We start from the raw sequence: 26,086 nt of genomic DNA, 5'->3' as shown, positions 1-26,086 counted from the left end.
AAACATAATATTTGTCCATTAATTCATTGTGTTCCTTACTTGTGGCTTACTGTCTGCCATAAACATAAAATATTTCCATAAACTTAGAATAAGACTATAACTTCCCCTACCCTTGTTTTATATTTTTTAAATATTTGTTTGCTTTTTAAAACTTTTTAATATATTTATGGCTTTTTAAAAAGATTTATTTCTTTTATGTATGTGAGTACACTGTAGCTGTCTTCAGACACACCAGAAGAGGGCATCAGGTCCTATTACAGATGGTTGCGAGCCACCATCATGTGGTTGCTGGGAATTAACCTCTAGAAGAGCAGTCAGAACTCTTAACCACTGGGCCATCTCTCTAGCCCAGCTTTTTTGTTTTATTCTTCTCTTATATTTTGCTTATGGTTTCCCCTTCTCCAGTCTCTTCTCTTCCACCTTTCCTCTCTCCTAGATCTTCCGCTACCACCACCCCCTCCCACACACCCTCATCCTGCTCCACCTCCCCTCAGAAAAGAGCATACCTCCCAGGGACATCAACCAAACATGGCACAACAAGCTACAATAAGACCAGACACATGCCATCATATCGAGGCGGAACAAGGCACCTCAGTAGGAGGAAATGGATCCCACAAGTTGGTAAAAGAATCAGGGACAGTGTCTCTGTCTCTCCCCACACCACCCCCATGTTAGTATTCCCACAAGAACACCAAGCTACACAGCCATAACATGTATGAAAGGGACCTAGGTCAGATCCCTACAAGCTTCCTGATCTCTGTGAGCCCCCATGAGCTCTGGTCAGCTGATTCTGTGGGCCAAAAGATTATAACCTTAATGATTTTTTTTATGAGGATTTCCTAATTCTGTCATCAAGGATTTTTGTTAGTTGGTTTAGATTTGTTGTTTTGTTTTTGAAAGTTTGTTGTTTTTGTTGTTTTATTGTTGTTGTTTAGAGATGGTGTCTTGCTGTGTAGACCCTTTGCCTGGAGCTTGCTGTACATCTCAGCCTGCTGTGAGACTCAGCACCCTTCTGCCTCAGTGCTAAGATTATAGGCATGTATCAGCACACCCTTTCAGGCACGGTCTCATGTAGCTCAGTCTGTCCTTAGATTTGCCATGGTGCTCCTGCCCTCATCTCCCTAGTTCTGGAAAAACAATGATAGGGTTGCAGGCACATACTACTACGATGACTTTATTATTTTTACTTAGATGATTAAGTTCTTTTTCTACAAATAATGAAAGATCTAGCAGCCCTAAAATAAATGCTATTGTAATTCAACAGAACCAACCATCCTCCTGTGAAAGGGTGACCTTATTCAAATGAAAGTTTGGAAGAGAATATATGAGAATTCTTTGTAGGCTATGCTGACCTCAGGTTATGAAGGAGCACTTGAGTCAACCTAAGTGTGGAAACACTTTCTTTGAATCAGGGTTCCAGCAACCGAATCAGGAATCACAGAAAAGCAGTCTGGTTTTTTCCCTTTCCTCCTCTGCCAGGAACACTAATGCTAGTAAATTAGATGTTATCTCTATTACCAAGCACAGTATACAGTATATAATAGGAACCCAGTAAAATAGCTTTCATGTCCCTCTCTTCTATTCCTTTCTCGCTTTACCATTGTCTACCAAGTGCATAAGTTATTAATTGAAGTTAGGTAATAATTATTTGAGTACCTGTGACATAAGAAACATTGCATTAATGTCTTGGGCTTTCAAACTGAGGCCAGAAAAATCAGAGGTGATCACCCTGGACTTGATTCCAGCAGTACAAAAACCATGATGCTAGTAGTGAGATGTTTTCAAGAATGAGCAGTGCTGGAGCGTGCAGCAGACACTTAACAAGGATACAAATAGGAAGATTTAGTATAGAGAATGAAGTGAACATTAGGGTAGGAAAATGGTCCAAAATAAGACATGATCTCACAGGCTCTGGCTTGCATTCCAGGCACTTAGGAGATAGTCTGTGCTAAGTGGTGACTTCCACATCAGCCTGAGATACGCAGCATTAAAATACATCTGAGCTGTGGGAGTAGGTGGTACTTAGAAGAACAATGTAGGGGCAGGAACATGCCTTGAAGAAATTCCCATCCTGGCAGACAGGAGGAAGAAACAGGACAGTAAATTGAGAACTTAGTATAACCCTCAAAGGCATATATCCAGTGACATATGTCCTCCAGGTAGGCTCATCTCCCAAAGCAGCTACAACCTCCCAACATAGCCTCAATAGCTGGGGACCAAATGTTTGGATCATGAGTCAATAAGGGATATTTTATTCACACCATATAAAACGTTCTGTAAAGCTGTAAACTGCAGGCCAAGATTTTTGTTTGTTTTGTTTCGTTTGCTTTTTTTCTACTTGATAGGTAATGGATAACTTCTGGACATTTATGAGCCTTGTGCTTAGGTGTTACTGGAGTTGTCAGTTAATATGATGACAGTCTTGGGTCAATGCAAGGAAAAGCTAGAGGGCAGGAACCCGTCATATAAGCCATTGTACTATACTACACACTCAGAGGATGGAGAGAGAAAGGGAGACTACAAGGATACATAGGTTACTGCAGAGAGCCAAGGGAGAAGAATTAGCTGTGAGGTCTAGACCTCACAGCAGAGAGAGGGTTAGGATTACTCAGTGTAAGGGAAAGGTCCAGTAAAGCAATCTGTGTTTGGACCATGTTTGTGGTGCTGCTAAGTCATGTATTATACACACAAGGAAATGCGATGTGAGTTAAGTATCAGTGGTTTTATGTGTTTTGCCCACGTGTATGTTTGTGCAACGTGTGCTTAGAACATATGGAAGTCAGAGGAGAACATCCAATAAGCTGGAACTGGAGTTGTAGATGGTATATGTGCTGGAAATAGAAACCCAATCCTCCAAGAAAGAGCAACAAGCACTCTTAACTGCTGGGCCACTTCTCCAGCCCCTGTTGTCAGGTGTGTTGTCACACCCCTTTAGTCCTAGCATTTTAGAGGCAGAGGCAGGAAGATCTATGAGAGGAGCAAGACTTGTCGGGTAGGAAATCCAAGCTTAGGCAATGTCTTAGGTTTTTGTTGCTGTGAAGAGAGACACTGTGACCAGGACAAATCTTATGAAAAGATAACATTTTATTGGGGCAGGTTTACAGTTTCAGAGTTCCGAGGTCAGCCTTGTCAACATAACAAGTCCCAGGTCAGCCAAGCCAATACAATCTAATTTTAAAAAGCATGAAATCTGCATTTAAAATGTATTTCAATAAACTGCAACTCTTCTTTGAAAAGCCCATATTCTTGCATGTGGTTTTATTTTTTTTTTCCTCGAGTGCTTTTCTTAGTACTTTTAATAAAGTCCCAACTCAGCTTCACAAAAAAGCTTGGAGAGATAATAAGCTTCCATTTTAATGATGGGGCAGTAAAAAGGGTACTGTAACTCATGTGCTTCAATTTGTAAATGCATTGCCTATGCCTAGTGATTTGACAAGTGTTTTTATAAACTGAAGTATTCAGTAGTCCCATACCTCTTGGGTGTGTCACTTGTTCATTTAGCAAGCCAAAAACCCACTTAGAAAGAAATGGACTATTTTAAGATAAGCCCTACTCATAACAGTGTTGCATGAAGGAAATATTTATCAGGAAAAATACATTATGTTTGTTGCCCAAGAACAATGAAACCAGCAGGATAATAGCAATAGTTTTTCCACCATCTTTCTGCCAGCATGGAGATTAGACACAATTAAAACCTACAGAGTTTCAAACCATGGTTGCACATAGCATAGGAACAAGACTTGTGGGGCAGGAATTCCAAGCGCAGGCAGTGTCTTAATTAGCATTTTTATTGCTGTGGAGAGACACCAAGACCGTAGCAACTCTTGGTAAGAAAAACATTTAATTGAGGCTGGTTTATGGTTTCAGAGGTTTAGACCGTTATTGTCATGGTGGGAAGCTGGTGGCACACAGGTAGAAATGGTGCTGGAGAAAAGCTGAGAATTCTATATCTGGTTCTATAGGCAACAGGAAGAGAGAATGAGCCTCTGGGTCTGGTTTGAGCTTCTGAAACCAATGCCCACCCCCAGTGATACATTTCCTTTAATAAAGCCACACCCAATAGTGCCACTCCCTATGACCATGACCAAACATTCAAACATCTGGGGGAGGGAGGCAATCCTATTTAAACTACCACAGGCAGCGTCAACTATGGCTGTAGCAGCCTTGTTTATCTCGCTCACTTTATTTATTTATTTTTTAAGGACAACATTTATTTATTTTATTAATTTATTTATTTCACCTTTATTAACTTGAGTATTTCTTATTTACATTTCGATTGTTATTCCCTTTCCCGGTTTCTGGGCCAACATCCCACTAACCCCTCCCCCTCCCCTTCTCTATGGGTGTTCCCCTTCCCATCCTCCCCCCATTACCGCCCTCCCCCCAACTTTAAAACTGTTTCTGTGACCCTTTCTAGTATCAGTTGGGTTTATTAACTGATCTAGCATACACAAGTCAAAACTATCCATTATGTTTAAGTGCTAAGCTTGTGGCTGAGTCCAAAGCTTATACTGATAAGATCGCCATGAAGTTCAGTTCTTTCATATCACCATGCTGAGTTATGATTTTGATTTTCCTGCCACTGGGGGAATACATGACCCTGCAGAGAGAATGAGATCAATAGGCCTTAAATAGCTTGCTCTTGTATGTCACTTTTTTCCTAGCGTTTGAGCTACACTTTGTGCTATTCCAGGCTCCTCCTTTCACCCTGCCAGAGCCTAGTGGTGTTTCTCAGTCTATAGCGATTAATAGGGATAGAGCTAAGCTGGTCAACGCTGTTGGTGAACGGCTATTAGTCATGATGCGTCACCCTGTGCACACTGGTAGTAACTTAACTGCAACTGGATGTATAATTTGTTGTTATCCAGTCAAATTTTACAAACACAACCCTTGGCAAATGACTAAGTGCTAAATTCTATACCTGCATTGTCCCCATTAATTGTTCTCAATGTTTCCCTCTACACTTACATTTTAAATAAGGATTTAGTGTGTAATGTTTGTTAGCTTTCTGTAAATTTTGTATAAGGACTTTAGTTGTACTAAGTAAAAATATCAGTTTTAATCATTTGTAGTACTATTTGCTTTTGATAAAATTGTCAAGATGTTCATTCTGCATCCACCTATAGGTATGGAACAGGGTGCTTCTTACTGTGTAACACGGGCCATAAGGTTGGTTTTCTTTTTAATTCAGATTAATGAAATTTCTTTATCTTCTTATATATAATGCTTAACTATAATTAGTTATGTGCTTTTGGGCTTTCATCTTTTACTTAATCTTTCTCTTGGTTTAACTTATTCAATAGACATTATGGAAATCAGAAGAGGTCTTGTATGCGTATTAAATTTCATATGTGTTCTTTTGACTGTGTTAATGGGAACTATTGACATAGTACCATGTCAGATTCTTAGTGAAAGATCCAGTTCAAAACAATGAAGGATGTTTTTGCAGTCTGAGTGTATTCTTATTACCAATGACTTACTTTTAATCATTACTGTTTTATTGATAGAATTATTATGAATAAACAATCAATTTTAACTGGACGTGGTGGTGGCACACATCTTTAATTCCAGCATTTGGAAGGCAGAGATGGGCAGATCTCTGTGAGTTCAAGGCCAGCCCAGTCTAGTGAGTTCTAGGCTAACCAGTTTAACACAGTAAAACTTTGTGTCAAAACCAAAATGTCTTTATACTATCCTTTCAATTTTTTTCCTACACTAAAATCTTTGTTTTTCTCTCCTACAGTGTGTATTTTCTGAACATGGCCTTTTGACAACTGTGGCTTATAAACTTGGCAGAGACAAACCTGTGTATTATGCATTAGAAGTAAGTTCTTTTCTGTCTAGATGGTATAACATACATCCAAAGTTCATGAAAATGACCATGCATCCTAGAGGGAGAGTTACTATTTGAGACAGGATCTTGTCATGCATCCCTGGTAAGTCAAAACCTCTGTATTGTCTTTCAAATTGCCCTTCAACTTATGACAATTCTTCTCCCTCTACAATTACATGAACAAGCACACCTGGAAAAATTGTGTTTTCTCACACAATTTAATATATAGGTAGAGTCAAAAAATTCCAGATTTTTGGGCTTTGATTGGGTACAAAGAACCTTGGATTAAACTGGGGATCCTGGCTCCTATGAGACAAGATGGTAATTTCCTCCATTGTTGGTACTAATTGATGTCGTCACCTTGGGAATATTATTTACCTGCTGTACAACCTAAATTTTTCTATCCTTAATGTTTAATGATGAGACTGGCAGACTCTAGCTCTTCTTTTAACTTTAAATTTCCTGTTAGTGACTAAAATGCCCTACTGTTTGATAGTGGATCCCTCGGCACAGAAAGGCAGAGCAACTCTCTGCACTTGTGTCTCATCTGTTTCAGATACATTTACAAATTGTAATAGGACCTTATCAGCCCAAAGCTGTAGGACATGATAGGTTTGTACAGAGCCATTGACGGAGTTGGTATAGAGCTCAGTCATGAGTACTTTGTGGAACATCCTCAAGGCTCTAGCATCACAAAAAGAAGCAGATCAAAACTGGTTAAGAGTCACAAAAGCAATATTTCTTGTGAAAACAGACACATGTCTTGGAATCATGTCTGTACAGTCAATTCTGGATCTTTTAAAATAGACTGAGATTGGATCCATGGCCTCTGGGAGGTGTCCATCACTGAGCTACGTCCCTAACCCTGTGTACCTAATATTGGATGGACTACCTTATTGGGACTCATTTCTTAGAATGCCTGATAATAATTCAGTCAAGGACTTTGACTGCTAGTCATAATTAAAACATTTCCCCCGCTGTTAGGTTACAGCATGATGAACATTAGTCCAGTTTTTCTACCCCTTCCCATAAACACTGCAATCTCTCTTCCCAAACTGTGCCCCTGCCCCCTTCTTCATAACTCTGATGGTTGAGCCCAGGGTCTTGAACCTGCTAGGCAAGTGTCCTATGACTAAACTACATCCACAACAATCTCAAGCCCTTTTCTTTACACAAAGGCCTCTGTATACTAAAGTTATCAACGCTTCTCAGAATTTGAAATCCTGTGAACTACTTTTCTCCTTTAGTCCCCAATTTGGAGACCACTCAGGACAGCATTGCTTATATGAAAAAATTGGAAGGTTCTTTTTAGGGAGGGGGTGCCAGTAATTGTAGCAGCATCCGTAGTACTATTCATATGCTTTGTTTGACCTTGCATGAGAAACAGAATTTTAGGTATTTTAGATCTGGGGAAAAAGGCCTCTAAGGCACAGGTAACACAACCTTATTTTCATTGTCACACAGTATGAAGTCTTTCTCTTGTGTCCTTTTCAATAATAGCTTCCCTCCAAACTTCTGTTTCAAGATAGAAATTCTGAGCATTTTTTAAAAACTGAGACAGGGTCTTGTGTATCTCGCTCAGGCCTAAAATTTGCTATATAGCTGAGGATGAATACCTTCTCTTCCTTCTGACTCTCCCTTTTGAATGGTGAGATTCATTAGAGGCATCACCGCCACACTTGGTTATAAACTGTTTCTTGTTCCATCCCCGGAAATGGTCCTAGGTCATCTGTCATATCTCCAAAGGATAAGAGGCAGCTTTCAGTTTGTCCGAGTCTTCCTCATCTGGTTTAAACTGCCTAGATGACCTGGTATCTTCCATTCCAAATCACCCATCTTTCTAGAGAGATAAAGGATATTCTCTATATACTTAACAGTGTGATTTGGGCTTCCCTTACCATAAACATTCTTCTGCTATTCTGGCCTGAAAATGTATTTAATTTAGTTTAATAACTTCTTTATGTTGTTGGTCCTTAGAGCATATGCTAAAATATTCTTTCTCAGTAGTGTACTTGTACAAAACTATTCAGTTCATCGAATCTAGGGGTTCGTTCTCTCTCTCTCTCTCTCTCTCTCTCTCTCTCTCTCTCTCTCTCTCTCTCTCTCATCCAAAGTACTTTCATTTGCCATAATATGCATATACAAGTACTAGGTTTCCCTCTTTCTATTTTTACTGGACTTTTTTTGACAGTTAACAAACATTTTAGGAAATCAAAACAAACTTAAAAAAAGAATGATGGAATGATGCTAGATTGATAAAACTTGGTAAATTAGTACTAATTCTTTTTGTCAGTTTCCAACCCATACAGTCTTAATGCTTTTAAGTTGATAAATTGTTGGTGGGCTTAGGAATCCAAACTATTACAGCTTTACTTTCTGCCTTCAAGTACCCCGCTCCCTTTGTTTTTGATTCTTGAGCTAGGATGCTCTCATATAGCCTAGAGAGGCCCCCTGTCTCTGCCTGCCTGAAGGGCTTGTAGATGAGAACCTCCATAGTGTGTGAGTTTCTTCATTCTCCTGCTGAGTTTAGAGTAGTATGGATTAGATAATTTCCAGCTTATTGATTTTTTTCTTTTACACTTTAAAAAGATCATTCAACTAAATAGTTTTCTAAAAGTGTATATGAATCTTTCATAGTTTTAATCTCCCAACCATGATGAGGACCTCAAATACTTTATTCCTAAAAAGTCTGCCAGCAGTGTTGAAGTCTATTGTTGAGAGGTTTTATTTCCTCTTTTTCCTTCAGTGTGTAATGATTGGTAGTCTTCTTTGCACTAATATCGATTGACTCATTATAGACATGCTGGTATCTGGTGTCATTGTTTGGAGGCTTATTCTTGCTGTGTATCACAAGCTGGCCTCTAGTGTACTTGTCCCAGCCTGCCAAATGCTGGCATGAGGCACACCCCATTCCAGGAGCGTTTTTTTGCTCACATACCTTTATGTCCCCATATGTATGTGTGTGTGTGTCTGTGTGTGTGTGTGTGTGTGTGTGTCTGTGTGTCTCTCTGTGTGTGTGTGTCTGTGTGTCTGTGTGTCTGTGTGTGTTGTTCTTGCTAAGGGTCATCCTTTTGTAATCCTTTTGTAAGAATGTAGGCTAGTAAGCCCATTTGCTTTGAGGCTTTTACTTATTTTTTCCTCATTTGGGTAAAGTATACATTTCTAGATTAGCAATTATTTTTCCCATACCCCTTAGGGTGCATTTACTTGTTTGAGACATAGTCTTGCTGTGTAACCCCGAGTGGCCACAGAAATCTCTTTCCTGCTGTCTCCTGAGCATGGGAACTAGCACAGCCGGCCTTTGGTACTAATGAGACCCCTGCTGTCATTTTTAAATGTAGTTCCTTTCCGTTGCAGATTGTTTCTCTCTTTGCCTGAGAGCTTTTAACATTGTCTCTTTATCATTGCTGCTCTAGAGTTTCGCTGTGATGTACCCGGGTTTGGATTTATTTTTATTTGTCCTGTCAGGTACTTGGATCCCAGGCTTTCATCAGATCTGGAAAGTTCTCAGCATTTATCTCTTCAAATATCAGTCTTCCTCTACCATTACTTCCATCTTCTGGACTTGCTATTGGATGACTATTGGAGCCATAGCTCCATGTCTCTTGAATATATATTTTATATTATATAATATATAATCTCTTTGTTTCTCTGTGCTGCATCCCTGGTGAGTTACTCAGTATCTACCTTCCTTTTCCAAATTATTTCTTGAAAAGAAACCCAAATGCATAAGATCCATTTGTTTTGCATTGTAAAATGTTAAGACACCTGAAGAAATATGAATTATGGCTGGAGAGATGGATTAGCAGTTTAGATGACCCACTTTCTATTCCTAGCACCCACATAGTGGCTCACACCTTCTACAGCTCCAGACCCATGGAATCTGATGCCCTCTTGTGGCCTCCATGGGTACTGCATGCAGGCCAAATATACACATAAAATAAAAATAGGTCTCAAAAAGAATATGGATACGGAGTGTCGGAGAATATAATAAAATATATTTAACTTTAAAATTTGCTTTGAATAATAAAGTACATAACAAAAATATAAATTAAACTACTGTACACCTTATCAAATAATTACATAAAGGATATGATATAATCTCGGCTCAGGTCAGGTTGCAGAACACCACCAACTTTCAGGCACCCCTTTATGCCACCCATAGTCACAGTGGCCTCTGTGTACCCCAAGAGAAAGTGTCCTAGCTTTTAGCATAATCATTTCCTATGTTTATTTATAGTTCTAAGGCTCAAATCTGTAACCTTAAACATTGTACATGATGGTGATAGGTGGGGAGAGATACAACAGCATGACCGTGTGCTTGTGAGTCTCAGTCCTGCATCCTTCGGTCTGGCTTCTTTCTCTCAGCATTATCCTTGTGACATTTACTTTTATCTTTAGAGACAGCTGATTCTTTACTTCTCATTGCTGCAGTTTAGAATGTAAGTTTTGGTTGTATATAAATTGGCTTTGGTGTCTGCCTATTATAAAAAGTGAAGTAGTAACATGTTTATATATGTCTTCTGATATACACACACCACACACACACACACATGCACAGATGCACATTCATAATCCTACATATATGCTCACACTTTTTATAAAAGTAGATTCTTTAGGTCGCAGATTGTGTGTATTGTCTCTTTGAGTGCATCTTGCCACCACTTTGTCACAGTAGCTTAGGGAGCTGTACCCCACACCAACGTAGAGGATCACTAATGTCCTCATGTATGTGTGCCTTAGAGCTGCCCCCTTTCCTTTCATTTAATATTTGCAGCTATAGGATTTTTGTTTGTTTTTCACATCTAGATGATTTTGCTTCCTTTTTTCCCTTGAGACACAATTTCCTGTTTGTTTTGAGAGAGGGCCTCACATTGTAGTTCCAGCAGGACTCAAAACTTGCCAGCTTCCTACTTAAGCCTCCCTAATCCTTGGATTAGAAGTCTGTGCCCCATGTCTGCATTTGTTGCGTTTGTTGTTTCTCATGGAAGCCATGTTCCAATTTATCTCTTCAGCTATTCTTGGCACTTATTTTAAGGTCTTTGTCAGTCTGAAATTAATTCTATTGCAGACAGTAAATATGGTGGCTGAAGTTTTATTATGGACTTCTTCATGAATTTAGGAATTTTTGACTACCAGTTTCCCCTTCTATTGTGTATTGACAAGTGTTTATTTTTCCATACCCCTACCCAAACAGAGCTCTTCTTAAGCCTCTGGCTTCAAGCATTGTGGCTGACTGTACTCCCTGTGTTGCACAAAGCGTTGTGGACTGGTTTCCTCTTGAGGAAGCGCTTTCCGGCTAGCACTCCTACTTCTTGTCCCACACAGAGAAATAAATTAGAAGCTAGTGTTCTTGCAGCTGCATTCTTACTATCCTGCCCACTTCCAGGCTTGTCCACATGAATGGAGTCAGTGTTGCTACTTTACATTTCCTCCTTCTTTTCGCCTGTGTTTAAAACAAAACGGCGTTTTAAAAGGACAGACTGGCTGTGTTTGGGTTAGCATCTTCATCTTCAGGGCCAGGAGGATTTTTCTTCTTTTTCTCTCAGGTGACTCTAGGCCTAACCTGTTTAAATCTCCCTGAGTTCTCACATGATCTTTATTCTGAAACTGTAACCTCACGTCAAGCTGGATTGCTGTGTTCTGCCATTTCTGGCTGGAAAGCGTTTCTTCGTGGTGGAAGAAAATAGAACAAAGGAAGACAGTTATCAGATCTGTCTTCCCTCTGTCGTCTGTCCATAGGACACTGTCGTCCTGAAGCCATGCTTTCCTTTTCCTTGTTCCGCTTCTTTTTTCTAAGTATTGTTTCATAAAACCAACCTCCGTTTGGGGGCACACACACACACATGGCTGCTGTCAGAGGACAGCTTGTAGGAATACTTGCTGACGCCAGTCATGGACTTTCAGAGGCCAGACTACCTGTCCATTTTGTCTATCCCTTTATCCTAACAGCCCATCGAAGTGTATAGGCAATACTAAATCTGATATTAAACTGCATTTTTCTCCTTTTTAATATAAGCATTAGAGGATTCTATATTCTTCCACTAGCATCTTTACCTGTCTTTTTGTCCACCTAGTCTGTACTGGTCTGGTTAAGGCTTGCCATTGGTCTGATTAAGGATTACCATGTTATTAATATTTCTAGAGGTTTTCATTCTTGTGCAAGATTGTGCATCTCAGGTGGAAGCCTCTGTAGTTGCCGGTGACTTGATATTTAGCAATATTAGTACAAGGTTGAATGATTTCAAATAATACTCATTCATTGCCTCTTAGTGCTGGGTATTAGTACCTCAAAGGCTCTAAGTTAGGTGTGGGCTGAAGCTCTGGGCTTATCTGGCACTCCATCTGCTTTTGGCAAAATTCAGTTCCTTCTCACAGGAAGGGATTCTGTTTCTCTGTAGCTGTCAGCTAGAGACCACTCTCAGGTTCTAGAGGCCATGTGTAGTTCTTTTCCCTGTGGGGCTTCTCCAGCTTCCTCAAATGATAAAGAGGAGGGGGAGTGCCCAGCATTCTTTATAGGCACAAGGACCTGAGTTTGATCCTCAGAACCCACGTGAAAAACAATTGAGCATTGTGATTTGTACTTGGCACACATAAGTGCATTTGTGGGGCTCCCTGGCCAGCAAATCCTGTTTAATGTAACTGGGGAGCCTCAGACCCCTTTGACAGATTCTTTCTACAAGAAACGACTGAGGGAAAGGTTTGCCTCTGTGTGTGTGTGTGTGTGTGTGTGTGTGTGTGTGTGTGTGTGTGTGTGTGTGTGTATGTGTGTGTACACAGAGGGGGTACATGTTTAGTTTTCAAATAATACATTCATCTTGTCTTGTTATCATTTGAATTTTTTAAATATCCTTTTATTTCCTATTGGTGTGCAACTGTTGACGCGTATATGCTTATATCCACCATTACCAATGTCTTAAGTTTACCAAAGTCTTAAAATTAAGACTTCAAACTAGGGCCGATTCTTATTTGTAGATGATACACTGAAAAATTGAAGCTTGACGAGTAGACGAATAGTTCCTTCTATATTCTTTTCCTGTCCACCCTCAAAACATTATATTATATTTTGTTTTCCGACTCTGAATTCAGGGCACTACATGTCTTTTTAACTATTCATTCACTGTATTTATTTATTTTTATTTATGTCCATGTATGTTTGTCTCTGGGGGTGTTTGCAGATGCCCACACAGACCAAAACAGGGCTCTGTCAGATCACTTGGAGCTGGAGTTGAAAGTGGTTGTGAGCCACCTGATGTGGGTGCAGGAAGCCGAACACGGGTCCTGCAAGAGCAGCAAGTGCTCTTAACTACCACCATCTCTCCAACCCACACATGACTTTTTCTATTAAGATGTTTATCTCTTCTTTCTTAAATTCTTTAAAGTCTAAAGCACACTGTGTATTACATTCAAATACCAAATCTGTCTGTATATTCTTGTTTCAGATACATATTTTAGCTACTGTTTATTGTTGTTTATTCACTTCCTTCAGTTGGAATAAAACATTCCTTGTCACCTGAAACCCAAGTCTTTATTTGCCGGATGGCTTTGCGCTCACATGCCACAGTACAGGTGTGGAAGTCAGAGGACAGCTCTGAGAGCCAGGTCTCTCCTTTGTGGGTTTCTGTGGGTTGATACAGGCTTGGTAGCCAGTGCCTTTACCTACTGATCTGTGTGCTAGCCTTGTGGCTTTGTAGTTTTTAAAGCATTTGTTTTCATTGAAATAATTCTCTATAGTTGTCACCTTGTAATCAGGTAAAACCTTGGTTTTACCTTCTGTTGGAACTATTTTCCTCTTTAGTTGCTTTTGCTGTTTGTTACTGTCTTTGTTTGCTTTTCAACAAGATCTCATGTACCCCAAGTTAATTTCAGACTTACTGTGAAGCTGAGAGAGGAGTTTTAAATCTATTTGACTTTTTGAGACATAGTCTCATTATGTAGCTCTGTCTGTCCTGAAACTCACTCTGTAGACCAGGCTGGCCTGTAACTCAGAAATCTGCTTGCCTCTGTCTCCTGAGTGCTGGGATTAAAGGTGTTCACTACCACCTCCTGGCAAGAGGACAACTTTTTTTAAGAGTCAATTCTCTCCTCCTGCCAGGTGAGTAACACAAATAGAGCTCTGGTTAACAGGCTTGGTGGCAAGCGCCTTACCATGTATGCTGTCCCATGACTCCAGAAAGTGGTTCTCTGACCTCCACACCCACACTGTAGCAGAGGTGTATGAACACATATACATCAAAATAATAATGATGATGATGATGATGATAAATAATGTATATTATTTTTTAAACTCAGTACAAAAAACTCAGTGACAATATTGATTACATATTTAAAATTTGATTGATGTATTGTTAGTATTGTTAAGTGCTTTAATTTTACCTGTTTAACTTTACTTTTATTTATTGTACCATTTACTAAGTCTATCATTTAATGATTAATAGATCTATCATTAATAAAACATAAAGCTACAGTAAAAGGAAAAGCTGTGTTATTCTTTGTGGGGATGTACAGTGATCTTTCATAGAAACTGTTGGAGTATATCAGTATATTGTGATTCACTTGCATTTTGGCAGCTGACCTCAAGAAGGGAAAATTTGGCTAGTTGATTTGTTTTGTTTTACTTTTTTAACCTTTATTTTTATTTAATAGCTATGGGTATTTTGCCTGCCCATATGTCCGCAGTGCCTAGGGGACCCAGAAGAGGACATTGAGTCACCTGGGAGTGGTATTCCAATGGTTGTGAGCGGCCATGTGAATGCTGGGAACTGAACCTGGCTTCTCTGGCACAGCAGCTAGTGCCCCACCTGTGAGCTCTCTCTCCAGCCTTTGTTTTTTCTTTCCTTTTTTTTTTAATTTAAGGAAAGATCTCATACAGCTCAAGCTCTAACTCACTAAGTGGCCCAGAACGGCCTTGAACTCCAGATTCTTCTCTCCCCATCTCCTATCTAGAATCATAGATGTGCAATACAATTACCAGTAAGACAAATTGAAACTCATATAATTAACCTGGAGACATGTTTCTGTACTTAATAAAATCCGATATTTGGTGTAGAATGACTAAATAGAAGTAATTTTGTGAATGAAACTTCAGCATAATAAATTAGAATCCTTAATTATTGGTTTTTGATATGTGTGTGTCTTTAGGATCTGTTTGTTTGTCTATGTTTTTGTAGGACTTAAACATGCCAGACAAGTTCTCTGACACAGCTCAACCCCTGGTCTAGTATATTTTTATAACTGCTTTATTGAGCTATAGTCTATATACCAAAACATCTTTTTAATTTTTTCCTTTTTGAGATGCTGGGAATGGAAACTCGGGCCTAGAGTACACTAGGTAAATGCTCTATCATCAAGCTACAACTCTAGCCCCAAATTTGTCTTTGTCATGTGTACAAGTCTGTGGTTTCTAGTGTAGTCAAGAGATTTCTTTTTTGCAAATAACAACGTAACAACTGCAGAATGTTTCATAACCTCAAAGCAAAACCCCATTCTATATCTCTACCTCACACTATCCTACTGTGACCCATTCAGACCTGAGCAGCCATCAGTCTACTTCCTTTTCCTATGGATTTACTGATCACCGACATTCTATATACATGTAATCATAGTATATGATACTGACGATTAAAGATCAGTGAAGCTAGTGTTTTAGTTTAGTAAGAACGTTGACTTGTATTCTTAATAGTAAGAGTCATGATAGTTTGTTTAAATAAGTATTGTAATAGTAACTGACACTCTGTAGGTTAAAAATGGAACTATATACAAAAAGCCTATATAATTTATCTGAGATCAGATAGCAATTAAGTAATGAAACTCAGATGCAAATATGACTACATTTATATATTTTCACTCTTATTTCTCCCTCCCAGTCCCTTGGACGTTGGCTAAGTGTGGAAGGGATACTAGGGATCTAACCCCGTGCCTTATTCCTATAACATATGAATAATCACTTGTGTCTTTGCTGGTTTTTTGTTTTATATTTTTTCTGTGCTACTAGAGATATAAAACATACTTAAATTTTTAGTATGACTCATTGGAGTAGCTTTGTGGATGGTGTAAGATTTTTTAATAGGTGACACTATGCCTAAGTAGCTTACCAAATTGTACAAAGATCAATCTGCTTAAAAGATGGGTGGCCACCTATTGGGATATTTTCAAGAGTATGCTGCAGTGTTCACTTCTTTTCCCTATTCATAACATGGTCTAGGAAAAATTGTTCGTATTAGAAGTCATAGTTTTTATGTTTGTATGGATCCCCAAATTGAGTTGCTTGAATGTTCTCCACTTAGAAGTAGCATACACCAGGGACTAAGCCACCATCCAAAGACTACACAGGACAGACCCATGGCTCCAGATGCATATGTAGCAGAGGATGGCCTTGTTGGGCACCAATGGGAGGAAAAGCCCTTGGTCCTGCCAAGGATATGAAGGCTTGATTCCCCAGTGTAGGGGAATGTCAGGGCAGGGAGGCGGGAGTGGGGTTGTGGGGGAGCATCATCATAGAAGAAGGGGTAGGGGGGATGGGATAGGAGTTTTATGGATAGGAAACAAGGAAAGGGAATAACATTTGAAATGTAAGTAAAAAAAAATATCCAATTAAAAAAACAGTAGCGTACATAGAGAATACCCTTTCTAGTGGTGACACACATTTTATCTTTGATGCCTTTTTCCCTGCAGGGTTCTGTAGCTATAGCTGGTGCTGTAATCCGCTGGTTAAGAGACAACCTTGGAATTATTAAGTCCTCTGAAGAAATTGGTGAGTGTATTTTAGTAAAGAGTTAAACTGTCTAAAGAAAGCCCTTAATCAGAAGGCAGAAGTAGGAAAGTAGGATCTATGTAAATTCCAAGCCAGCCTAGTCTACATAGCAAGTTCCAGGCTAACAACAGCTACATAGAGAGATTCAGTTTCAAAAAAGAAAAAAAACCACTATAGAAGAATGAAAAAATGTGAATATTTTACCCCGACAATGTGTCAATATTAACTTGATCTATGAATTATGTGGCTGTGTCTTATAAATTTGATTTGTTCAGAAAAGCCTGTTTTATGAAGATTTATTACACAATCAATGAACATAATTTGTGGTAGTTATTAATAAACTGGTAAGATCAGGCATAAAATTACTGACGCGTAAAATTGAATAGCAGAGAGTGCCCAAATCTGTAAAGCAGTGTAGTTACGTGTTATCAGGTGAGAAAGAACATTAGAACTCTGGTACTTATGAATTAAATGTTAATATGGCTGCATTCAGCCTATGGGTAATTAGCTTGACCTCAGCTATTCACACTTTCATCTACTTGTTTAACTTTGCCTGAAGATTAGACCATCAGAAATAAATTTCTGGTTAGGCACAGAGGAGAGGTCACCTCATCTCCTAGTCAAGAAACTTAAAAATCACAGAAATAGAGCTGGGGAGATAGTTTAATAGTAAAATGTTTAAAATGCAAGCACAAGGATCTGAGTTGGGTCCTCAGAACCTACATTAAAATACAAAACAAAACAAACAAAAAACAAGCTTGGTGGTTTCCACTTCTAATCCCAAGGTTGGAAAGTTGTAGCGCATTAGTCTTGCCTTTGTGTCATATTCTAGGCCAGTGAGAGACATTGTCTTAATGAATAAGATGGACATCTTCTGAGGAACAACCCCCAAGGTTAACTTCTGCCCTTAAATGTATGCACACCCTCACCATGTACACAAAACACACACGTACACATGGAAATGACCTAAACTGGCTAAAGGTAAATGAATCCAGGTCCTTGGTTTCTTGAGCTCAGTTCAGTTTGTGGGAGGCATTCAGTGTAGGGAAAATGTTCTTAGCATTCTACTGTAATTAGTAACACTTTGATATTAATGAACTATAAATCAAAAGTTCTGATCGAAATTTTAAAGTATGTATGTTTATTTAACAAAGTAAGATATTGCTTTGATATTGTTTTTTTCTTTCTCCATAATACTAGAAAAACTTGCTAAAGAAGTAGGTACTTCTTATGGCTGCTACTTTGTTCCAGCATTTTCAGGGTTATATGCACCTTATTGGGAGCCTAGTGCAAGAGGGTAAGTATGTCTATTGGTACAAGTAAATTACTATCTATTTTAAAACAGCCAGAAAAAGAGGACATTGAATGTTCCTTTTACAAAGATAAGATAAATGCATGGGGTGGCAGATATCACACTATATACATCTCTCCAAACATCACACACCACGACAGTAATACATATGACTACTATTTATTAATTGAAAAGTAAATGATGATAAAAGACATGAAACTAGAAGGGGAGAGAAAAAGGATTATTAGGAGTGAGACAGTAATGAGTTGAATATGTTTGAAAGCATTACGTAAATATATAAAATGTTATAATGAATCTCATTAAGTTTAACTAATAATTGCTAATAGAAATTAAGAGCAATAATGAAAGGAATAGTATTGACAGTATGTATATGTTGGTAGGGTCTTGATTATTTACTAAATTAGTTAATAACTGAGTAATCATTTTCTATTTTTACCTGTACATTGTAGATCAAATCACTAACATGTAAATGAATGTGATTTGATTTTTGTGTTAATATCATGTATCCTCTTAGATCTCAGATATTTCCACCATTCTACTGTAATTAGTAACACTATACAGACATTCTGAACTACTCAATGAATATATCCAATCTTCTTTCCTGCCTCCATTTCTCTCTATTGAATTCACTTTTTACGTATTTGGGACATACTTTCAATGGCTTAACCTCAGGGCTGGGATGCAGCAGAGTGGTAGGCGTCTCTATACCCATAGATGGGTTTAGCTCTCAGTCTTCATCGGAAAAGGGGTAGTTAGTACAGAGACTCACAAATTGGCCAGAGTGCAGAAAATAAATGTCAGTAAAGTGCTCTGCTGTAAATGGGGTAGCTACACCCCCCCTATCTCAAAGGGTGAGGGACCATCACAAGAGAGAGGACAAAAACACTGTAGGAGCCAAAAGTTGGGGAAGAAAAAGAAAACCATGGCCTATTTATACTATTCTAGTCTGAAAATTTTTGTGTGTCTTTTTAGGATCATCTGTGGACTCACTCAGTTCACCAATAAATGTCATATCGCTTTTGCTGCATTAGAAGCTGTTTGTTTTCAAACCCGAGAGGTAATGAACATATACCTAGTGTGTGTGTGTGTGTGTGTGTGTGTGTGTGTGTGCCTGATCCTGTCTTACCACTCTTGAATTAAATATTTATTATTATTATTATTTATTATTACGCCTGAAATTTATCAAGTACCTAAAATGTTTACAATTGAAAAAATGTAGTCTGCAAAAACACTACTCTAAATACAAGTGTGCCCTCTCTCCCCTGCCAACTATCATTATCGTTTAAGTACATTTATCACCAACCACTGGGCATTCTATGTAAGAGAGAAGACTGGGTAGTAGTATGTATTAGGCAAAGGAAAGAACACAAACATAGACATCAAGGCAGGAAATGAAGATGTGAGATAGAATTGCTTAGCTCGCTGGATAGTAGGATGAATACAGAAGTATGAGTCCAGAAAAGGTTGACCTTTTCTGATCAAGGAGGGCTTGGAAGAACAGAATTAAGATGTCTCAATGTCAGTCACTCTTTGGGCTTTGAGAAATACTTCCAGGTTTGTGTATGAAGGGATGTGTCATTTTTAGACATGATACTGTGAAGTAGTTTCATGATGCTAATTATATTTGCTTTATTTAAGATTTTGGATGCCATGAACCGTGACTGTGGAATCCCACTCAGCCATTTGCAGGTAGATGGAGGAATGACCAGCAATAAAATTCTTATGCAGCTACAAGCAGACATTCTGTATATTCCAGTAGGTTAGTAACCCTTCACTCCTTTAAACCCTAGACGTAATAATGTTGGTTTGGGAAGAACTGATCCTTCAGGCGTATATAACTACACAATTGTTGACATAGCTCTCTCCTCTCAGTGAAGCCCTCCATGCCCGAGACAACTGCTCTAGGAGCTGCCATGGCAGCTGGGGCTGCAGAGGGGGTTGGTGTCTGGAGTCTTGAACCTGAGGATTTGTCAGCTGTCACAATGGAGCGGTTCGAACCTCAGATCAATGCTGAAGGTATAATTAAAGAACAAAACTTTCAATGAAATACAATGAAAATGGCCCTCAGGTCGGGGAGGGGGGCAGATTTCTACCCGTAGATTCATTTAAAAGTTATAGAGCAAAATCAAAATTTGGCTGCTAAACACACTGGGTTTTGCTGAGCAAGCATGAATGAATGAAATGGGTCCCATCTGCACTATTCAGGAGAATGAAGCCCCGCCTTGTCAATCAGCTTGTCAGCCTAGGGTTTTGTTGTTGTTTGTGTTAAGTGAGAATGGAAAGCCAGGTGTGGTGGCACTCAGCTTTAACCCCAGCACTTGGGAGGCAGAGACAGGCAAATCTCTGTGAGTTCAGGCCAGCCTTGTCTATATACCAAGGTCTAGACCAGCCAGGGCTACACAGTAAAACATTGTCTCAGAAGGAGAAAAACTCTAAAAAATATAAAGTGATAAGGAAGATATGCTTGTTTAAGTAGTCCTGTGCAGGATTCTGCATCTATAATGGGGCAGCATCATTGTTCACTGTTGTGTACATTTAATATTATAGATTTTCACCTTAAAAAATCCCATTTACACAATGGAATACTACTCAGCTATCAAAAACAATGACTTCATGAAATCTATAGACAAAGGGAATGAATTAGAGAAAGTGAGGTAACCCAATCACAAAAGAACACACATGGTATGCACTCACTGATAAGTGGATATTAGCCCAAATGCTCGAATTACCCAAGATGCAATCCACAGACCACAGGAAGCTCAAGAAGAAGGATGACCAAAAGCGGATGTTCCCACTCCTTAAAAGGGGGAAAATCCATAGGAGGGGATATGGAAACAAAGTTTAGAGCAGTGAGCCTGCCCCACATGTGACCCATATATATACAGCCACCAAACTAGATAAGATTGATGAAGCTAAAAAATGCATGCTGAAAGAGACTGGATATAGATCTCTCCTGAGAGAGATCCAGAGCATGTCCAATACAGAGGTCAATGCTAGCAGCAAACCACCGAACTGAGAACAGGACCCCCTTGGGGGGAATTAGAGGAAGGATTGAAAGAATTGAAGGAGCTTGCAACCCCATAAGAACAACAGTGCCAACCAACCAGACCTTCCAGGGACTAAACTACTACCCAAAGACTATACATGGACTGACCCAGGGCTCCAACTGCATATGTAGCAGAGAATAGCCTTGTTGGGGCACCAGTGGAAGGGAAAGCCCTTGGTCCTGCCAAGGTTGGACCCCCAGTATAGGGGAATGAAGGGGGGAGGGTAGTAAGGGGGGTGGATGGGGGGAACACCCGTATGGGGGAGGGGGAGGAGATTGGGGGCTTATGGACAGGAAACTGGGAAAGGGAATAACATTTGAAATGTAAGTAAAGAGCTTAAGGGGTTTGCAACTCCATAGGAAGAACAACAATATCAACTAACCAGACCTCCCCTCAGAGCTCTCAGGGACTAAACCATCAACCAAAGAGTACACATGGAGGGACTCATGGCTCCACCTGGATATGTAGCAGAGAATGGCATTGTCTGACATCAATGGGAGGAGAGGCCCTTGGTCCTGTGGAGGCTTGATGCCCTGGTGTAGGGGAATGCCAGAGCAGGGAGATGGGAGGGAGTAGGGGGGAGGGAGTTGGTGGGTGGGTGGGGGAGTACCCTCATAGAAGCAGGAGTGGGGAATGGGATAGGGGTTTCCAGAGGGAAAACTGGGAAAGGGGAGATAACATTTGAAATGTAAATGAGAAAATACCCAATAAAAGAAAAGAAAAAAAAAGAACTATATCTAATAAAAAAAAACTTTAAAAAATCCCATTTAAGATGTTGGTGATGGGGCAGTTATGATTTGAACCTTACAAACAACCTATAATTGCTAACTCCTTCTATTCTGATTTTTCCACATTATAATTCATCTCTTTGCCTATGTCAGCCCTGCTCCCATCCCCCACAAGAAAAGAAGAGAAAACAAATCAAACAGGATTTTCACTTTGGAATCACCACCACTTTCTTATGAATAGTTCATTTTTTCATAGCAGGCAGCCTGTCTCCCAATCTCCCCTAGCCTCACACTGAATTATAAATCATTCCTCCAGCTTCACAGTACCACCCCCCTCCACACACACACACACACTCTCACTCACTGCCAGTCACCACCAGGTGCATATTCTCAAGTCTATGTTCCAGTACAGCCTCGCTTTGGTTTAATGCGTGCAAGCGTTGGTTAGGAGCGCTGAGTAACTGATCGTAAGTATTGTGCTTGGAGCACCTTGATTATCTGCATCTCATACGTGTGTCTCTCCTAATTCTGATTTCAGAAAGTGAAATCCGTTACTCCACCTGGAAGAAAGCTGTGATGAAGTCCATTGGTTGGGTTACAACTCAATCTCCTGAAAGTGGTAAATTGTTCTTCATTGGCTATTACTGACAAGATTTATTTATTAGGGGCCTTTTTCTTACTGTGTTAGTTTATTCAAGTGTATGGCTGTTTATACGAAGCCAGGCTGCTCTGAAGAAAAGCATTATGCTATGTGTAAAGTTTCTTACATTTTGGAAACACTTCAGAGTTCTAATATGAAGTGGAATTTACAGGTTCCTAAGTAAGTGTACTTCCACACCAGCCTGCCATATCACTCCTTGTTGATTTATTCCTGGCATGTCAATGAGTACCTGAATTTTCCAAAAGTAAAATTATTATTTCTGGTTCCTTTGTTAATGAAAAAAATCAACTAGGCTCTTTTATTTTCCCTCTCCTTGATCATGTCTACCTTTCTGGGAGGCTGTTTTCACCACTAAAAGCAATCGAGAGGTATTTTAACTTCCAGGTCTGAGTCCAGACTCTTACACAAAGTACTCAGGCTGAGTAAACCATGATGCAATATGAATTCCTATGAAACCAGACAGGAGGAAGTAAACTAAATATAGTAAGTTGGAAGCTTTATAATTGAGAAATGCCATGAGCAGGAAATAAAGAACTATCTTAGCTTCCCCATCACTCAGGCAGGAAAGTATTCAGGTTTAGTAAACTGTTCAGATTTAAATAGCTGTAGGCTGAATTTGATGACACGGTATTATATATAGTCCTTATCAAAATTCAAGATATGGAGCAGAATGAATAGCACTTTATTGAGGAAGAGTTTAGAAGTGAAGTATTACCCAGCTTCCAAGTCTATACCGTTAATACATGGGGCTTCTACTTCACTGTGAGCTGGAGTTTTAGCCCTGGGTGTTTCCAATTGGGCTTTTATACTCCCAAATAAATGTAATATGCTTTTGGTTTGAGACTGAGCTTCTTGTTTCTCCTTTCTTTCCTTTCTGAATATCTGTTTGCTAAGTCTCATGCACACTCCAGGCTCGGCATCTTTTTCTAAGATGGTAGGTTAGCTTATTTTTGCTATGACTGCAGTTATGCTTGACAATTACTTTTATAGGTCATAAGTGCTACTTTCCTACCGCACTCCTGGTTTTTGTGTGAGCTACAACACATGTGGACTCTGATTTCTTTGCTTCTTCCCCTAAATCGATGCAATGTGAAGTCGGGTCTCTGATTTCTTGGACTAGCTGACTTTTTGTTAATGAAACAACCAGCCTGGCTTCTTCCCTCCTCCCCCACACTTAACATACACATTTTCTCTTCACCAGCTCTTAAAGATAGAATGTTAACTGTACCGCTTCATTCAACTGCTCAGGATGCCCTTAAATTCAGTCTGTAGTCCAGCCAGCCCTTGAACTTCCTAATTGTCCTGATCCAGACAACTAAGAAGCCAGTATTAAGGTCTGCACTGCCAGATCCAGGTCTTAAGTTTATTCTTGTTGAACTTATACCGATTATTAAACATTTAATAGTAATATGAAATCATTGAAATGCTTTGTGTCTAGTGGGATTAAAATTGTGTCTAGTGGCTGTAAAATTAACTCAGAATAGTAATTAAGGTTTTGCTAGCTCTATTACTTTAAATAATATAAACTATATGATAGCAGTTTACATTCTGTGTAAGCTCTATGATAATAACAATACAGATAGAGCCCTAACCTAAGAAAAGCAAAAAGGTACTAGAATTGTTGCCTTGAAACTCACTCTGTTTAATCTCACTTATGGAAAAAATATTGTATCACTTAATTTCCAAAGGAGTTTGTTAGTATTGAAGCAAATGTATTATTTGGTTTATATTTGTATTTGAGTGCATTGTAAACAAATTTAAAATATATTAAATATGATTAATTATATAACTAATAATATGAATTATAGGTAATATTATAGATGACATTATTGGATAATGCTTTTATTTTACATTTATACCCTGTCCAGTGGAGGAGTTTGATTGTTTTTTAGAGCAAGCCTATTGTAATGACTTGGCTTTGGATTTGCAACATACCAAATACTTTGTAGTAGTTCAAATTGGTTTGAATAAATTGCACAACTATATAATAAGTGTGCATAAAATATAAATTCATTACAGATGAATATATGAGTACCTATGTACCATAAACATGTGACTAGAAAAGATAGAGCTTCATTATATGGCTACCACCTAAATTGATAGGAGCTCCACAAATCTCCCTTTTTGTTGTTCTCTTTTTCTTTTCTTCCTTTTGAAACTCAGTCTCATATAGTTTCGGATCGCTCCAGTTCACTATGTAGTACAGGATTACCATGAACTTCGCAATTCTGCCTCCATCGCCACCACCTAGTTTTTGTGCTATTGAGGAACTGAACTTTGGAGCTTTGTGCATGCTAGGCAAGCATCCTACGTCCCTAGCCACAATCGCACCAGAACTCACTGTAAGGGCATCAGAAAAATCAGCTATTGTAAGTTATAACTAATAGCTTCCTTTAAGAGAACTACACATTTTAATTCTAAAAATCTAGGAAAAGTTGATCTCTACAAATATGGATATAAAAATGTTTGCCTTTCACTTAAAAAAAAAGTAACAGTAACAGAATAGGGAAAACGGTTTCTTGAACTCTTTCTTGAAAATCCAGTTTCGAAGGGGGGAAGAAATACCTGGTGAGAGATAAAAAGTCCTTTTATAAAATAGAAACAACTATCTTCAGACCACATAGCATAAAATACACCAGGAGAATCCTTATGTGGCATATTTGAATGATACCCTGTAAAGTGGTTGTATTTTTGTAACACTTGGGCATTACCTTATATTCTAGGGTATGGAAGAATAGCTAGAAAGCCCTAGGCTCAATCTTTAACAGCCTAAACATGCAAAATAGTTTAGATATACCATGTATAGAGGAGTGTGTCCCTGCATGCACATGTATGTGTATAGGTCAGAGGACAACTTTGCAGTTGATTTTTCTCCTTCCAGTTTCACATGGGTTCTAGGAATCCAACTCTGGTTGCCAGGTTTGCACAGGAAGTACTTCTACCCGCTGAGCCATTTTGCCAGCCCATGGGTACATAATCTTTAAATTTAAGGGAAGGATAGGTGCAATGCATATACTTAGTCACAGGTACAATCATGTTCTCCAGTAATCAATAAAGTTTAGTTTTATTATACCATTTCCTTTCGGCAGTACTTCCATATTTATTTCATTTTACACCAGTCTGTTTTGCACACAAGACCAAATCAGTGTTTAAAATAAAAAAGACATGAGTGTTTGAAAGAGACGTATATGGAGAAGGAAGTGCTTCTAGGCCTTAGAGAGGCTATGGTGATTATTTAGATTATTAAAGGTTAAGAGTGCTGAAAATGTATTTCATATATATATACATATATATATACATGTATATATGGATTTATCAAAGAACACATTTAGTAAAAATTATATGTACACAGAGTTTTAAACTCATCTAAAGTAGATTAATAAAACCTTTCTTGGGTGAGTTACATTACTCATTTACTATTACTGGGAGAAGAATCTAGAAAGCCCAAACCAATAGCCTCCCAAAAAGCTCTTCATAGACTCTCTTTGGCTTTGCCCGTAGAAAACTGATGCCGGGCTCTGTGTTTTATGTTCTTGGCTACTTCTGGCATGCTATCTGTATTGTATATTAACTTTCATAAGCCTTGATATTGATTATAATTTTGATTTGAAGTAATAACTCTTTGCCAGCTTTGATGAATATGCTATTTTTATAACTTGTTTTGCTATCATGTGATTCTTAACATAAATATTTGTAATTATGTGTCTCTCTTTTGGTTTGCTTGACTGGAATTCCCTTCTACTTGGATGACC

General features: G+C 38.8%; 1 protein-coding gene across 10 annotated transcripts in view; it reads left to right on the top strand.

The window, feature by feature from the left end:
* The window catches only part of Gk (glycerol kinase), an 83,233-nt gene that overhangs the window by 46,186 nt on the left and 10,961 nt on the right, over nucleotides 1–26,086 (top strand). For 9 of the 10 annotated variants that reach the window (XM_008773276.4, XM_006256987.5, XM_006256988.5 and 6 more), the window contains 8 exons: nucleotides 5,127–5,169; nucleotides 5,744–5,824; nucleotides 16,508–16,586; nucleotides 17,787–17,883; nucleotides 18,871–18,955; nucleotides 19,537–19,657; nucleotides 19,771–19,914; nucleotides 22,212–22,292. In XM_008773276.4, coding sequence (XP_008771498.1) covers nucleotides 5,127–5,169; nucleotides 5,744–5,824; nucleotides 16,508–16,586; nucleotides 17,787–17,883; nucleotides 18,871–18,955; nucleotides 19,537–19,657; nucleotides 19,771–19,914; nucleotides 22,212–22,292 — 731 coding nt within the window. Of the gene's footprint in view, nucleotides 1–5,126; nucleotides 5,170–5,743; nucleotides 5,825–16,507; nucleotides 16,587–17,786; nucleotides 17,884–18,870; nucleotides 18,956–19,536; nucleotides 19,658–19,770; nucleotides 19,915–22,211; nucleotides 22,293–24,497; nucleotides 26,085–26,086 lie in introns of those variants that run through there. The other variant, XM_039100087.2, reaches the window with a different exon arrangement.

Source organism: Rattus norvegicus, chromosome X (assembly GCF_036323735.1).
Source record: "Rattus norvegicus strain BN/NHsdMcwi chromosome X, GRCr8, whole genome shotgun sequence".
NCBI classification, from domain to species: Eukaryota; Metazoa; Chordata; class Mammalia; order Rodentia; family Muridae; genus Rattus; species Rattus norvegicus.
Note: the sequence above shows the minus strand (reverse complement) of the source record. Positions and strands in the feature narration are given on the sequence as shown.